Source organism: Physella acuta, unplaced genomic scaffold (genome assembly GCF_028476545.2).
Source record: "Physella acuta isolate Inbredline_101_S28 unplaced genomic scaffold, ASM2847654v3 ptg000078l, whole genome shotgun sequence".
NCBI lineage: Eukaryota > Metazoa > Mollusca > Gastropoda > Physidae > Physella > Physella acuta.
In genome coordinates, this window is record NW_026731598.1 from 351,970 (window position 1) to 369,402 (window position 17,433).

The window sequence follows — 17,433 nt, forward strand, 5'->3', positions numbered from 1 at the left end:
ACCACACACAGGTTCAACTTTAAAACACAGCAACCACACACAGGTTTGACTTTAAAACACAGCAACCACACACAGGTTTGACTTTAAAACACAGCAACCACACACAGGTTCAACTTTAAAACACAGCAACCACACACAGGTTCAACATTAAAACACAGCAACCACACACAGGTTCAACATTAAAACACAGCAACTACGCAGGTTCGACAGTTATTGTGATGCTGGTTCTTTTTTAATGAATACATTTGTACAAAACACATTCATTAAGCTGTGCGAAATGTGAATCTTAAAGTTATTTCCTGAATTTCTTGTAAGCATACTTGAAGGTGACTCATGAAACAGCCAACAGCTTGAAGGTGACTCATGAAACAGCCAACATCTTGAAGGTGACTCATGAAACAGCCAACATCTTGAAGGTGACTCATGAAACAGCCAACATCTTGAAGGTGACTCATGAAACAGCCAACATCTTGAAGGTGACTCATGAAACAGCCAACATCTTGAAGGTGACTCATGAAACAGCCAACATCTTGAAGGTGACTCATGAAACAGCCAGCAGCTTGAAGGTGACTCACGAAACAGCCAACAGCTTGAAGGTGACTCATGAAACAGCCAACAGGAAACATGTGGCAGGAGGCAGCAGTCCGTTTGGGATCCACGGACAGGGGAAAAAAACAGAAAGTCATAAACGCTTTCAAAGAGGTGAATTTTTTTAATTGTCTAAAATATCCGCGGTTACTTAAGTTAAATAAGTTATTTAGTTAGCTTCGGCTTGCGTTCGAATCCTAGCTTGTATAGCCTTGTTTAAATTTCGCCAGTAGTATGCTCTTCCGAGTTGGTCAAATCTTTAGATTCTGGCTAGTTGGTCAAATCTTTACATTTTGAAGAGTTGGTCAAATCTTTACATTTTCAAGAGTTGGTCAAATCTTTAGATTCTGGCTAGTTGGTCAAATCTTTACATTTTGTCGAGTTGGTCAAATCTTTACATTTTGTCGAGTTAGTCAAATCTTTACATTTTGTCGAGTTGGTCAAATCTTTACATTTTGGGGTGTTGGTCAAATCTTTACATTTTGTCGAGTTGGTCAAATCTTTACATTTTGAGGAGTTGGTCAAATCTTTACATTTTGAGGAGTTGGTCAAATCTTTACATTTTCAAGAGTTGGTCAAATTTTTAGATTCTGGCTAGTTGGTCAAATCTTTACATTTTGTCGAGTTAGTCAAATCTTTACATTTTGTCGAGTTGGTCAAATCTTTACATTTTGGGGTGTTGGTCAAATCTTTACATTTTGTCGAGTTGGTCAAATCTTTACATTTTGAGGAGTTGGTCAAATCTTTACATTTTGAGGAGTTGGTCAAATCTTTACATTTTGAGGAGTTGGTCAAATCTTTACATTTTGAAGAGTTGGACAAATCTTTACATTTTGTCGTGTTGGTCAAATCTTTACATTTTCTCGAGTTGGTCAAATCTTTACATTTTCTCGAGTTGGTCAAATCTTTACATTTTCTCGAGTTGGTCAAATCTTTACATTTTGAAGAGTTGGTCAAATCTTTATATTTTGTCGAGTTGGTCAAATCTTTAAATTACCTGTTTCTACTCACAGGACTTGTTCTTTTTATACAAACTGACTTAACATTTTATGATTTCATCACTGTGTTAACAACGTGTATGTTTAGAAGCACGACCTTGTTTTCTAAAACTAAATAATTTCAATGTTAACAACGCCGGCGCTATTTTTATTGTATACTAGTTGTTGGGGGCTAGGTTTGTTGGCATCACCGCCTAGACCCACGTTTATCAACCTCCTGGATAGTGAGTTAGAACACAGCCCGGCTACTGATGGGAGCTCTCAGTAGCACCCGGTTACACTACCATAGGAATGCGTCCCATGTTTCGGTTAGTCATCAAATGTAGTGGCCCACCTTGTCCCTTTTGTAGAGTGCTCTTTAAAGACAATATAGGCGCTATAGTGCTCACAGTGAGGCCCAGGGTGCTCCTAGTTACCCGACCGTCGGGGCTCCGGTAGACGCGCCTGATTCAATTTACTCACGCCTGATTCAATTTACTCAACGATTACAGTAGCCCACCGTATCTAGTGTTTGCACTCTTTAAGACGAACGTAGGCGCCATAAATCACGTGGGTTTGCCCCGGGCCACCCGTCTGGTGCTGTTACACCCTTAAATCAAGTTACCTTTGACCCACCGTGCAGGGTGCAGGTACTGAGATAGCCGATGAGGTACTCTGGGCGACAAATCGCAGGTACTGAGATAGCCGATGAGGTACGCTGGGCGCCAAATCGCAGGTACTGAGATTGCCGATGAGGTACTCTGGGCGCCAAATCGCACCTACCAGAGCGCCTCCCCTCCGAAATAAAATCTCTTTTCCCTATTGCCATCAACTTCCCAAAGTTTCATGGCTTTCGGATGAAAGGTGTAGTAATGCATAAAAATATATAAACAAACATACAAATACTTTCATTTATATATGTTGACAGATTTCCTTTTGATTTTTATCAATCCGTTCATCACTTTTCAAATAATTTCCAAGTTCGTTTTTGTTGTACTGGCTTTTTAAAAATCTATTGTTTAACATGTCAGTATATTAATACCGCTGAATGTTTTTGCTGGACTATTTCATGCCTGGCTAAATAGGTCGATATTGATTTTAGTTATGTTAAGATGAAATTACTAGTGGATTTATAGTACCCCAGATTCAGCGACAAAACGGGGTGGGGGGGGGGGATGGGGTTGGGTGCTGTTCATAAATGTAATAAAGTTAACCGCACGTTTTTATGTCATTTTCCTCGTTTGTTTGACCCTAGTTATGGTTGTTTTACATTTTATCTGGGATGGAGTTCATTCAGTGGCAGGCGGCAAAAGCTTTTGAGAGATAACAGACTGCCAGTTCAACGTAGAGCTTTGTTGGTAGAGAACCCAACATTCTTAGCTTTGTTAGTAGAGAACCCAACATTGTTAGCTTTGTTAGTAGAGAACCCAACATCCTTAGCTTTGTTAGTAGAGAACCCAACATTGTTAGCTTTGTTAGTAGAGAACCCTATATTGTTAGCTTTGTTAGTAGAGAACCCAACATCCTCAGCTTTGTTAGTAGAGAACCAAACATTTTAGCTTTGTTAGTAGAGAACCCTACATTGTTAGCTTTGTTAGTAGAGAACCCAACATTTTTAGCTTTGTTGGTAGAGAACCAAACATTGTTAGCTTTGTTAGTAGAGAACCAAACATTCTTAGCTTTGTTAGTAGAGAACCAAACATTCTTAGCTTTGTTAGTAGAGAACCCTACATTGTTAGCTTTGTTAGTAGAGAACCCAACATTTTAGCTTTGTTGGTAGAGAACCCAACATTCTTAGCTTTGTTAGTAGAGAACCCTACATTGTTAGCTTTGTTAGTAGAGAACCCAACATTTTTAGCTTTGTTGGTAGAGAACCAAACATTGTTAGCTTTGTTAGTAGAGAACCAAACATTCTTAGCTTTGTTAGCAGAGAACCCAACATTTTAGCTTTGTTAGTAGAGAACCCAACATTTTAGCTTTGTTAGTAGAGAACCAAACATTTTTAGCTTTGTTGGTAGAGAACCAAACATTGTTAGCTTTGTTAGTAGAGAACCAAACATTCTTAGCTTTGTTAGTAGAGAACCAAACATTCTTAGCTTTGTTAGTAGAGAACCCTACATTCTTAGCTTTGTTAGTAGAGAACCAAACATTTTAGCTTTGTTAGTAGAGAACCCAACATTGTTAGCTTTGTTAGTAGAGAACCCAACATCCTTAGCTTTGTTAGTAGAGAACCCAACATTTTTAGCTTTGTTAGTAGAGAACCAAACATTCTTAGCTTTGTTAGTAGAGAACCAAACATTCTTAGCTTTGTTAGTAGAGAACCCTACATTCTTAGCTTTGTTAGTAGAGAACCCTACATTCTTAGCTTTGTTAGTAGAGAACCCAACATTTTTAGCTTTGTTAGTAGAGAACCCAACACTTTAGCTTTGTTAGTAGAGAACCCTACATCCTTAGCTTTGTTAGTAGAGAACCCAACATTGTTAGCTTTGTTAGTAGAGAACCCAACATTTTAGCTTTGTTAGTAGAGAACCCAACATTTTAGCTTTGTTAGTAGAGAACCCAACATTTTTAGCTTTGTTAGTAGAGAACCCAACATTTTAGCTTTGTTAGTAGAGAACCCAACATTCTTAGCTTTGTTAGTAGAGAACCCAACATCCTTAGCTTTGTTGGTAGAGAACCAAACATTCTTAGCTTTGTTATTAGAGAACCCAACATTTTTAGCTTTGTTAGTAGAGAACCAAACATTTTAGCTTTGTTAGTAGAGAACCCAACATTCTTAGCTTTGTTAGTAGAGAACCCAACATTTTAGCTTTGTTGGTAGAGAACCCAACATTCTTAGCTTTGTTGGTAGAGAACCCAACATTCTTAGCTTTGACACCATATGTTTGTAACAATTAAACTATATCTTTATAACAATATGAGACCATATGTTTGTAACATTGAGACCATATGTTTGTAACATTGAGACTATATGTTTGTAACAATGAGTCCATATGTTTGTAACATTGAGACTATATGTTTGTAACATTGAGACCATATGTTTGTAACATTGAGACCATATGTTTGTAGCATTGAGACTATATGTTTGTAACATTGAGACCATATATTTGTAACAATGAGACCATATGTTTGTAACATTGAGACCATATGTTTGTAACATTGAGACTATATGTTTGTAACATTGAGACTATATGTTTGTAACAATGAGACCATATGTTTGTAACAATGAGACTATATATTTGTAACATTGAGACCATATGTTTGTAGCATTGAGACTATATGTTTGTAACATTGAGACCATATGTTTGTAACATTGAGACTATATGTTTGTAACATTGAGACTATATGTTTGTAACATTGAAGCTATATGTTTGCAACAATCCCACAATGTTTCCAGCAGACGACCAGCGTGAGGGACGAATTGTCCCTGTTCTTGACCGAGACCAGTTTTACCCCCATCGTCCTCATCTACAACTCGACGTCTGCTCTGAAAAAACTGGCCTGGTCAGTTCTGGTCCTTGGTTTCCTGGCCTACTCTATCGTCCAGTGCTACTGGTTACTGGAGCGGTACTACTCTTATCCAGTGGAGGTATGTCACGTCACGTGATCGTTGTCACGTCAGCTTCAAGTGGTCGTTGTCACGTCAGCTTCACATGATCATTGTCACGTCATCTTTTCGTGATCAACTTTATAACGTCATCATCTGTGATTGTCGTTACGTCATCTTCTCGTGATCATCTTTTGTGACATAGAATTGTAGATCGTGTGCTGTCAGTGGTTTATTTGACAGTGCTAACATGATTTTCGTGAAGTAACTGAAGATATGTGTACAGGTGAAGCTAGATCTGAAAGCCTCCGTGGAGTTGGAGTTCCCCAGTGTGACTATCTGCAACTTGAACCCCATCCGACAGAGTAGCGCCAGGCACGAGCCGTACAAAGCACTCGAAAAATTTGTCCAGCCAGAGAGTGACGACATTCTTTTTAAAGCCACGCTCAAATCCTGGGTATTCGAAGGTAAATCTTGGGTATTTGAAGGTAAATCGTGGGTATTCGAAGGTAAATCTTGGGTATTCGAAGGTAAATCGTGGGTATTCGAAGGTAAATCTGGGTGTTCGAAGGTAAATTGTGGATATTCGAAGGTAAATCTGGGTGTTCGAAGGTAAATCCTGGGTGTTCGAAGGTAAATTGTGGGTATTCGAATGTAAATCCTGGGTATTCTAAATCTTGGGTATTCGAAGGTAAATCCTGGATATTCGAAGGTAAATCTTGGATATTCGAAGGTGAATCCATGGTGTTCAAAGGTAAATCCTGTGTATTCTAAATCCTGGGTATTCGAATGTAACTGCTAGGTATTCGAAGGTAAATCTTGGGTATTTGAAGGTAAATCGTGGGTATTCGAAGGTAAATCCAGGGTGTTCGAATGTAAATCCTGGGTATCCGAATCACCCACATGGACAACATAACAGTATACCACAACCAACCGACAGCACGATGTTAACACGCAGTAAAATTTGAAGGTAAACTTTGAGAAATGTTGCCACAACGTCAATGTTGCTCGACCTTTCAGAGACATGTACAGAGAGTGACTTCCAGTGCAGCAATGGCCGTTGTGTTTCTAAAGGTTTCGTTTGTGATGGCATTGATGATTGCAACAATAATGATGATGAGGCAAACTGCGCCGGTAGGAAAACACTAGATCTAAGTTTATAAATATATATATATATAAATATATGTGTGTGTGCGTGTGTGTATGTGTGTGTGTTTGTGTGTATGTGTGTGTCTGTGTGAAGCCCCTGAGGAACAAAGCACTGCAGCACATCAAATCCTCTCTATTCCAGCCCATTGTGTAATGTCCAATCGTCTCTGCTCTAGCTCATTGTGTAATGTCCAATCGTCTCTGCTCTAGCTCATTGTGTAATGTCCAATCGTCTCTGCTCTAGCTCATTGTGTAATGTCCAATCGTCTCTGCTCTAGCTCATTGTGTAATGTCCAATCGTCTCTGCTCTAGCTCATTGTGTAATGTCCAATCGTCTCTGCTCTAGCCCATTGTGTAATGCCCAACTATGTTCTAGCCCATTGTGTAATGTCCAACTATATTCTAGCCCATTGTATAATGTCCAACTATGTTCTAGCCCATTGTGTAATGTCCAACTATGTTCTAGCCCATTGTGTAATGTCCAACTATGTTCTAGCCCATTGTATAATGTCCAACTGTCTAAGTTCTAGCCCATTGTGTAATGCCCAACTATGTTCTAGCCCATTGTGTAATGTCCAACTATATTCTAGCCCATTGTATAATGTCCAACTATGTTCTAGCCCATTGTGTAATGTCCAACTATGTTCTAGCCCATTGTGTAATATCCAACTATGTTCTAGCCCATTGTATAATGTCCAACTGTCTAAGTTCTAGCCCATTGTGTAATGCCCAACTATGTTCTAGCCCATTGTGTAATGTCCAACTATGTTCTAGCCCATTGTATAATGTCCAACTGTCTATGTTCTAGCCCATTGTGTAATGTCCAACTATGTTCTAGCCCATTGTGTAATGTCCAACTATGTTCTAGCCCATTGTGTAATGTCCAACTATGTTCTAGCCCATTGTATAATGTCCAACTGTCTATGTTCTAGCCCATTGTGTAATGTCCAACTATGTTCTAGCCCATTGTGTAATGTCCAACTATGTTCTAGCCCATTGTGTAATGCCCAACTATGTTCTAGCCCATTGTGTAATGTCCAACTATGTTCTAGCCCATTGTGTAATGTCCAACTATGTTCTAGCCCATTGTATAATGTCCAACTGTCTATGTTCTAGCCCATTGTGTAATGTCCAACTATGTTCTAGCCCATTGTGTAATGCCCAACTATGTTCTAGCCCATTGTGTAATGCCCAACTATGTTCTAGCCCATTGTGTAATGTCCAACTATGTTCTAGCCCATTGTGTAATGTCCAACTATGTTCTAGCCCATTGTGTAATGTCCAACTGTCTATGTTCTAGCCCATTGTGTAATGTCCAACTGTTTTTGTTCTAGCCCATTGTGTAATGTCCAACTATGTTCTAGCCCATTGTGTAATGTCCAACTATGTTCTAGCCCATTGTGTAATGCCCAACTATGTTCTAGCCCATTGTGTAATGTCCAACTATGTTCTAGCCCATTGTGTAATGTCCAACTGTGTTCTAGCCCATTGTGTAATGCCCAACTGTCTATGTTCTAGCCCATTGTGTAATGTCCAACTGTCTAAGTTCTAGCCCATTGTGTAATGTCCAACTGTCTAAGTTCTAGCCCATTGTGTAATGTCCAACTGTCTATGTTCTAGCCCATTGTGTAATGTCCAACTATGTTCTAGCCCATTGTGTAATGTCCAACTGTCTATGTTCTAGCCCATTGTGTAATGTCCAACTATGTTCTAGCCCAGGGGTCTCCAAACTTTTCAGTCCGAGGGCCGCATTAACTATCAAATTTCAGTTCGGGGGCCAGTTTCTTTCAGGCATGTCTTTGATTTTTCTGGGCAAGTTCCTCAGCCATCATCAACAAACATATTTTCTGAAGACAAAGAGATCTCTGCGGGCCGGATGAAAGGACCTCGCGGGCCGCATCCGGCCCGCGGGCCGTAGTTTGGAGACCCCTGTTCTAGCCCATAGTATAATGTCCAACTATGTTCTAGCCCATTGTGTAATGCCCAACTATGTTCTAGCCCATTGTGTAATGCCCAACTATGTTCTAGCCCATTGTATAATGCCCAACTATGTTCTAGCCCATTGTGTACTGTCCAACTGTTTTTGTTCTAGCCCATTGTGTAATGTCCAACTATGTTCTAGCCCATTGTATAATGTCCAACTATGTTCTAGCCCATTGTGTAATGTCCAACTATGTTCTAGCCCATTGTGTAATGTCCAACTATGTTCTAGCCCATTGTATAATGTCCAACTATGTTCTAGCCCATTGTGTAATGTCCAACTGTCTATGTTCTAGCCCATTGTGTAATGTCCAACTATGTTCTAGCCCATTGTGTAATGTCCAACTATGTTCTAGCCCATTGTGTAACGTCCAACTGTCTATGTTCTAGCCCATTGTGTAATGCCCAACTATGTTCTAGCCCATTGTGTAATGTCCAACTGTCTATGTTCTAGCCCATTGTGTAATGCCCAACTATGTTCTAGCCCATTGTGTAATGTCCAACTGTCTATGTTCTAGCCCATTGTGTAATGCCCAACTGTCTATGTTCTAGCCCATTGTGTAATGTCCAACTGTCTATGTTCTAGCCCATTGTGTAATGTCCAACTATGTTCTAGCCCATTGTGTAATGTCCAACTGTCTATGTTCTAGCCCATTGTGTAATGTCCAACTGTCTATGTTCTAGCCCATTGTGTAATGTCCAACTATGTTCTAGCCCATTGTGTAATGCCCAACTATGTTCTAGCCCATTGTGTAATGCCCAACTATGTTCTAGCCCATTGTGTAATGTCCAACTGTTTTTGTTCTAGCCCATTGTGTAATGTCCAACTATGTTCTAGCCCATTGTATAATGTCCAACTATGTTCTAGCCCATTGTGTAATGTCCAACTATGTTCTAGCCCATTGTGTAATGTCCAACTATGTTCTAGCCCATTGTATAATGTCCAACTATGTTCTAGCCCATTGTGTAATGTCCAACTGTCTATGTTCTAGCCCATTGTGTAATGTCCAACTATGTTCTAGCCCATTGTGTAATGTCCAACTATGTTCTAGCCCATTGTGTAATGTCCAACTATGTTCTAGCCCATTGTGTAACGTCCAACTGTCTATGTTCTAGCCCATTGTGTAATGTCCAACTGTTTTTGTTCTAGCCCATTGTGTAATGTCCAACTATGTTCTAGCCCATTGTGTAATGTCCAACTATGTTCTAGCCCATTGTGTAATGTCCAACTATGTTCTAGCCCATTGTGTAATGTCCAACTGTCTATGTTCTAGCCCATTGTGTAATGCCCAACTATGTTCTAGCCCATTGTGTAATGTCCAACTATGTTCTAGCCCATTGTGTAATGTCCAACTGTCTATGTTCTAGCCCATTGTGTAATGCCCAACTATGTTCTAGCCCATTGTGTAATGTCCAACTGTCTATGTTCTAGCCCATTGTGTAATGCCCAACTGTCTATGTTCTAGCCCATTGTGTAATGTCCAACTGTCTATGTTCTAGCCCATTGTGTAATGTCCAACTATGTTCTAGCCCATTGTATAATGTCCAACTGTCTATGTTCTAGCCCATTGTGTAATGTCCAACTATGTTCTAGCCCATTGTGTAACGTCCAACTGTCTATGTTCTAGCCCATTGTGTAATGTCCAACTGTTTTTGTTCTAGCCCATTGTGTAATGTCCAACTATGTTCTAGCCCATTGTGTAATGTCCAACTATGTTCTAGCCCATTGTGTAATGTCCAACTATGTTCTAGCCCATTGTGTAATGTCCAACTGTCTATGTTCTAGCCCATTGTGTAATGCCCAACTATGTTCTAGCCCATTGTGTAATGTCCAACTATGTTCTAGCCCATTGTGTAATGTCCAACTGTCTATGTTCTAGCCCATTGTGTAATGCCCAACTATGTTCTAGCCCATTGTGTAATGTCCAACTGTCTATGTTCTAGCCCATTGTGTAATGCCCAACTGTCTATGTTCTAGCCCATTGTGTAATGTCCAACTGTCTATGTTCTAGCCCATTGTGTAATGTCCAACTATGTTCTAGCCCATTGTATAATGTCCAACTGTCTATGTTCTAGCCCATTGTGTAATGTCCAACTGTCTATGTTCTAGCCCATTGTGTAATGTCCAACTATGTTCTAGCCCATTGTGTAATGCCCAACTATGTTCTAGCCCATTGTGTAATGTCCAACTGTTTTTGTTCTAGCCCATTGTGTAATGCCCAACTATGTTCTAGCCCATTGTGTAATGTCCAACTGTTTTTGTTCTAGCCCATTGTGTAATGTCCAACTATGTTCTAGCCCATTGTGTAATGTCCAACTATGTTCTAGCCCAATGTGTAATGCCCAACTATGTTCTGGCCCATTGTGTAATGTCCAATCGTCTCTGCTCTAGCCCATTGTGTAATGTCCAACTGTCTATGTTCTAGTCCATTGTGTAATGTCCAGTTATCTATGTTCTAGCCCATTGTGTATTATCCAATAGACCTGACTTTATTAGCAAAAACATGAAGCACATTTAAATTGATTTAAGCCAGTTAGAGGCAGACCTTAAAAGACTTCTCGTCTCTCCTGCAGATTATATTTGTCCGGCCGGTAAGAGAAAGTGCTCAGCGGACAGATGTTTGGCGCTGGAAAGTTTTTGTGACGGACAGAACGACTGTCCGGACAGCCAAGATGAAGAGAACTGCACAGGTAAGTTGACAGACAGTCGTTGTAAATAATGCTAGCATAGACAGCATTATACTTGTATGGGGTATCACATAGACAACATTACATTTCTATGGGTATCATTACAATTATATGGGGTATCATATAGACAACATTACAATTCTATGGGGTATCACATAGACAGCATTACAATTCTATGGGTGTCACATAGACAGCATTACATTTCTATGGGTGTCACATAGCGTATGTTTTACCAGTGAAATGAAAGTAGAATAATTTCCCGCTAGGTGTCGCTTGTCCAGAGAACTACTTCCGGTGTAACACCAGCCGCTGCATCCCCTCCACTTGGCTGTGTGACTCCTTGACTGACTGCTTGCATGGGGAAGACGAAAAAGACTGTCCAGGTAGGATCTACTTGATTCCTAGTTAGACTGTCCAGGTAGGATCTACTTGATTCCTAGTAAGACTGTCCAGGTAGGATCTACTTGGGTGTAAGTTAGACTGTCCAGGTAGGATCTACTTAAGTGTAAGTTAGACTGTCCAGGTAGGATCTACTTGAGTGTAAGTTAGACTGTCCAGGTAGGATCTACTTGAGTCCTAGTTAGACTGTCCAGGTATGATCTACTTGATTCCTAGTTAGACTGTCCAGGTAGGATCTACTTGGGTGTAAGTTAGACTGTCCAGGTAGGATCTACTTGGGTGTAAGTTAGACTGTCCAGGTAGGATCTACTTGGGTGTAAGTTAGACTGTCCAGGTAGGATCTACTTGGGTGTAAGTTAGACTGTCCAGGTAGGATCTACTTGGGTGTAAGTTAGACTGTCCAGGTAGGATCTACTTGATTCCTAGTTAGACTGTCCAGGTAGGATCTACTTGGGTGTAAGTTAGACTGTCCAGGTAGGATCTACTTGATTCCTAGTTAGACTGTCCAGGTAGGATCTACTTGGTTCCTAGTTAGACTGTCCAGGTAGGATCTACTTGGGTGTAAGTTAGACTGTCCAGGTAGGATCTACTTGGGTGTAAGTTAGACTGTCCAGGTAGGATCTACTTGGGTGTAAGTTAGACTGTCCAGGTAGGATCTACTTGATTCCTAGTTAGACTGTCCAGGTAGAATCTACTTGGGTGTAAGTTAGACCGTCCAGGTAGGATCTACTTGATTCCTGGTTAGACTGTCCAGGTAGGATCTACTTGGGTGTAAGTTAGACTGTCCAGGTAGGATCTACTTGGGTGTAAGTTAGACTGTCCAGGTAGGATCTACTTGGGTGTAAGTTAGACTGTCCAGGTAGGATCTACTTGGGTGTAAGTTAGACTGTCCAGGTAAGATCTACTTGATTCCTAGTTAGACTGTCCAGGTAGGATCTACTTGGGTGTAAGTTAGACTGTCCAGGTAGGATCTACTTGGGTGTAAGTTAGACTGTCCAGGTAGGATCTACTTGAGTGTAAGTTAGACTGTCCAGGTAGGATCTACTTGGGTGTAAGTTTGACTGTCCAGGTAGGATCTACTTGATTCCTAGTTAGACTGTCCAGGTAGGATCTACTTGGGTGTAAGTTAGACTGTCCAGGTAGGATCTACTTGATTCCTAGTTAGACTGTCCAGGTAGGATCTACTTGGGTGTAAGTTAGACTGTCCAGGTAGGATCTACTTGATTCCTAATTAGACTGTCCAGGTAGGATCTACTTGGGTGTAAGTTAGACTGTCCAGGTAGGATCTACTTGATTCCTAGTTAGACTGTCCAGGTAGGATCTACTTGATTCCTAGTTAGACTGTCCAGGTAGGATCTACTTGGGTGTAAGTTAGACTGTCCAGGTAGGATCTACTTGATTCCTAGTTAGACTGTCCAGGTAGGATCTACTTGGGTGTAAGTTAGACTGTCCAGGTAGGATCTACTTGGGTGTAAGTTAGACTGTCCAGGTAGGATCTACTTGGGTGTAAGTTAGACTGTCCAGGTAGGATCTACTTGATTCCTGGTTAGACTGTCCAGGTAGGATCTACTTGGGTGTAAGTTAGACTGTCCAGGTAGGATCTACTTGGGTGTAAGTTAGACTGTCCAGGTAGGATCTACTTGAGTGTAAGTTAGACTGTCCAGGTAGGATCTACTTGGGTGTAAGTTAGACTGTCCAGGTAGTATCTACTTGGTTGCTTTACAACAGGCGTCGTATGACTTAACTCATTGGTTTATAACAGGCGTCGTATGACTTAACTCATTGGTTTAATACAGGCGTCGTATGACTTAACTCATTGGTTTATAACAGGCGTCGTATGACTTAACTCATTGGTTTATAACAGGCGTCGTATGACTTAACTCATTGGTTTATAACAAGCGCCGTATGACTTAACTCATTGGTTTATAACAGGCGTCGTATGACTTAACTCATTGGTTTATAACAGGTATCGTATGACTTAACTAATTTGTTTATAACAGGCGTCGTATGACTTAACTCATTGGTTTATAACAGGCGTCGTATGACTTAACTCATTGGTTTATAACAGGCGTCGTATGACTTAACTCATTGGTTTATAAACAGGCGTCGTATTACTTAACTCATTGGTTTATATCAGGAGTCCTATAATTTATCTCAGAACTCGCCCTTTCTCCCATTTTATGATGAGAAAAAATGGCGTGTTTATATTTCCTTTCGAGATGATTAAAAAAAAATTATTGCTGATTAATTCAAAACGTGTTTGTTTGAGATCACCGAGCTAGCGCTAGGCGAATCATATTTATTTCTCTTGTAGGGTAGTTCACATTGTATGAATTATAAGGCTGCAAATAAAGGTTGCACACTACCGCTGCATATTAGGGCGGCACATTAAAACTACATACAACGCTTCACTTTAAAGTTGCACATTCAAGCTATACCTTTAGGCTGCACATTAAGGCTGCACATTAAAGCTGCACATTAAAGCTGCACATTAAGACTGCACATTTAAGCTACTGCTGGTGACTGTTGTTCTGCTAGTGAACGTGGACTCATTCAAACAAACTTGTGCCTCAACTCGGATAACATATTTTATTGAGTGACTTGCTGCTGGCGTATAGACATTGGTTTTGTCATCTGACCATTGCATGGACATGCTAGCGTAGATTTTGCCACACTATATAGGAGAATGTGTTCCGCTTTCCACGGAGTTCAATGTGTACATCAGATTTCACAGCGTTTAATTTTTTTTTTTTAATTCGTTTTGAGGTGTTTAATTGACAGCTAAATATGATTCTCCTTCCCCACTCAATCATTTCTCCCTACCCCAAACCCCGACCCCCGTCCTTGTATCCAGCAGCGGAGTGCAAAGGGTTTAAGTGCAACAGTACAGGACTGTGTATCCCACAAGTTTTCAAGTGCGATCACTTTGATGATTGCAGCGATGGGGAGGATGAGATCAATTGTGACATATGTAAGACAGTTTGTGACAGATGTAAGACAATTTGTGACAGATGTAAGACAACTTGTGACAGATGTCAGACAATTTGTGACAGATGTCAGACAATTTGTGACAGATGTAAGACAATTTGTGACAGATGTAAGACAATTAGTGACAGATGTAAGACAATTAGTGACAGATGTAAGACAATTTATGACAGATGTAAGACAATGTTTGACATATGTAAGACAATGTGTGACAAATGTAAGACCATTTGTGACAGATGTCAGATAATTTGTGACAGATGTCAGACAAATTGTGTCAGATGTAAGACAACTTGTGACAGTATCCTGCCGCTTCTAACACGCGAGTTAATTAAGGTTTTGAGTAACAACTTGATATGATTGTATAATGTGCACTTTGCTTTTCTTATTGCATTTACTTCGCTTTTGATTTCATAGATGATTGCCTTTCATATCATAGATAATTGCTTTTCATATCATAGATAATTGATGTTTAAATCATAGAAAATTGCTTTCCTTATCATAGATATTTGCTTTATTGCCATATATAATTACTTTACTTATCATAGATAGTTTGGTTTATTTATTATAGAATGTTTTCTTTAGTTATCATTGATAGTTAGCATCACTTTAATATATACTTCGCTATTTATACATAGTTCGCTTTTCTTAAAGCATTGCTAAAATCCCACATTATCACGTACATTCGTTTTGGCAGCGTTTAATTTTTTTTTTAATTCGTTATGAGGTGTTTAATTGACAGCTAAATATAATTCTCCTTAACCATTCTATCCTTTCTCCCTAACCCGACCCCCGTCCTTGTATCCAGCTATTATTGAACCTCTCAATCTTACCCTAACTTTAGTTAGCCCTAGAACTAACCCTTTAATATAATTCCAGCATTGACCATATATTGAGTGTTCTGCCTGTTACATACCATATGTTCATTGTTATACCTCTAGTGCAGGCAGTGGCGTAGCGAGGGGGGGGGGGTGCGGACCGCACCGGGTGACACCATTTAGGGGGGTGACACCAAGGCAAAAAATAGCAAAATATATAGAGAAAAATGATAATTCCACTAATTAAGTGATTAATTCGAGTGTTAAAAAGTCTTTTAAGAGCAAATTTGACAAATACCGACAAGGGTGGAGGGAAGGGGGGTGTGCAAATCGAACATTTGAGGGGGTGTGCAAATCGAAAGTTTGAGAGGGGGTGCAAATGGAAAATTGAAGGTTTGTCCCCGAGTGCCGGGAAGGGTCGCTACACCTCTGGGGGGTGACACCATTAAGTGCCGCACCAGGTGACACCCGACCTCGCTACGCCACTGAGTGCAGACCTTGGAAGACCTATTTTTTACATCAGTGCTGACCATAGCTGGAGTAAGAAAATATTATTGTGACAGTTAATTAAACTAGCAATAAATTATTGTGACAGTTAATTAAACTAGCAATAAATTATTGTGACAGTAAATTAAACAAACAATAAATTATTGTGACAATTAAAATAGCAATAAATTATTGTGACAGAAAATTAAACAAACAATAAATTATTGTGACCGTTAATCAAATAGCAATAAATTATTGTGACAGTTAATTAAACTAACATTAAATTATTCTGACAGTTAATTAAACTAACATTAAATTATTGTGACAGTTAATTAAACTACCAATAAATTATTGTGACAGAAAATTTAACTAGCAATAAATTATTGTGACAGTTAATTAAAATAGCAATACATTATTGTGACAGAAAATTAAACAAACAATAAATTATTGTGACAGTTAATTAAACAAACAATAAATTATTGTGACAGTTAATTAAAATAACAATAAATTATTGTGACAGTTAATTAAAATAGCAATAAATTATTGTGACAGAAAATTAAACAAACAATAAATTATTGTGACCGTTAATCAAATAGCAATAAATTATTGTGACAGTTAATTAAACTAACATTAAATTATTCTGACAGTTAATTAAACTAACATTAAATTATTGTGACAGTTAATTAAACTACCAATAAATTATTGTGACAGAAAATTTAACTAGCAATAAATTATTGTGACAGTTAATTAAAATAGCAATACATTATTGTGACAGAAAATTAAACAAACAATAAATTATTGTGACAGTTAATTAAACAAACAATAAATTATTGTGACAGTTAATTAAAATAACAATAAATTATTGTGACAGTTAATTAAAATAGCAATAAATTATTGTGACAGAAAATTAAACAAACAATAAATTATTGTGACAGTAAATTAAATAGCAATAAATTATTGTGACAGTAAATTAAACTAACATTAAATTATTTTGACAGTTAATTAAACTAACATTAAATTATTGTGACAGTTAATTAAACTACCAATAAATTACTGTGAAAGAAAATTTAACTAGCAATAAATTATTGTGACAGTTAATTAAAATAGCAATACATTATTGTGACAGAAAATTAAACAAACAATAAATTATTGTGACAGTAAGCTCAAACTCGACCAGCAGTATTGGCACTACAATGCAAGTGACCTCGAGTGATCAAAGCACCCATCAGACGACCGCGCCCCCGAAATCTGGCAGAAGAAAACGTGAAGCGAAAATTGTTTCTGGGTTGCCAAAAAAGCAGGTAAAAAATATTAAAGCTGGTATAACAATGGTAGATTGTAGACCAAATATTTGATGGCCTCAACGTGTATAGACCAAATGTAATGAGACGAAAACGTAAGACAAATGTGATGAGAAGATGTACTTCGCAGATGCAGTTGCCTGAAAAGTTAAGACAAAAGCTTTTAACAATGATAAGCCGAGATGGCCATAAGGAGAAAGTCATCAATGAATTATACAGGAGTTATCGCGAGTTCCAAAAGACTGGGAGTAGACAGCAAGCAGGTAAGTGCTACTGTGTACGTGAGGAACTCTCTGGCCTGTTTCCTGTTCAGTGTTTCTTCCAGACTTTTTCTTCCGGGGGGGGGGGGGGCACTTGGAATTTTCGGGGGGGGGGGGCGGTAGACTTTCTTCGAGGGGGCGGACACTGGTATAAGTATATATTTTCTATATAAATTATATAAATTTCATTTCGTTGGGGGGGGGGGCGGTAGAATTTTTTCGGGGGAGCTAAGGTCCCCCCCCCTCCCCACCCCGAAG

The 17,433-nt window shown here is 39.1% G+C and overlaps 1 protein-coding gene and 1 long non-coding RNA gene across 2 annotated transcripts; both read left to right on the top strand.

Moving 5' to 3' along the window:
• The first annotated feature begins 535 nt into the window (after window positions 1–535).
• Window positions 536–6,275, top strand: LOC131954451 (amiloride-sensitive sodium channel subunit gamma). Its single transcript, XM_059318134.1, has 4 exons — window positions 536–702; window positions 4,963–5,154; window positions 5,399–5,579; window positions 6,133–6,275. Exons 1-4 carry the CDS (start codon window positions 604–606, stop codon window positions 6,273–6,275), a joined length of 615 nt encoding a protein of 204 aa, XP_059174117.1. The 5' UTR covers window positions 536–603.
• A 4,592-nt stretch (window positions 6,276–10,867) lies between these two features.
• LOC131954531 (uncharacterized) lies at window positions 10,868–17,172 on the top strand. Its single transcript, XR_009388776.1, has 4 exons — window positions 10,868–10,932; window positions 11,196–11,312; window positions 16,773–16,915; window positions 17,046–17,172. It is a non-coding gene; the product is annotated as an uncharacterized LOC131954531 (long non-coding RNA).
• Window positions 17,173–17,433: the final 261 nt, after the last annotated feature.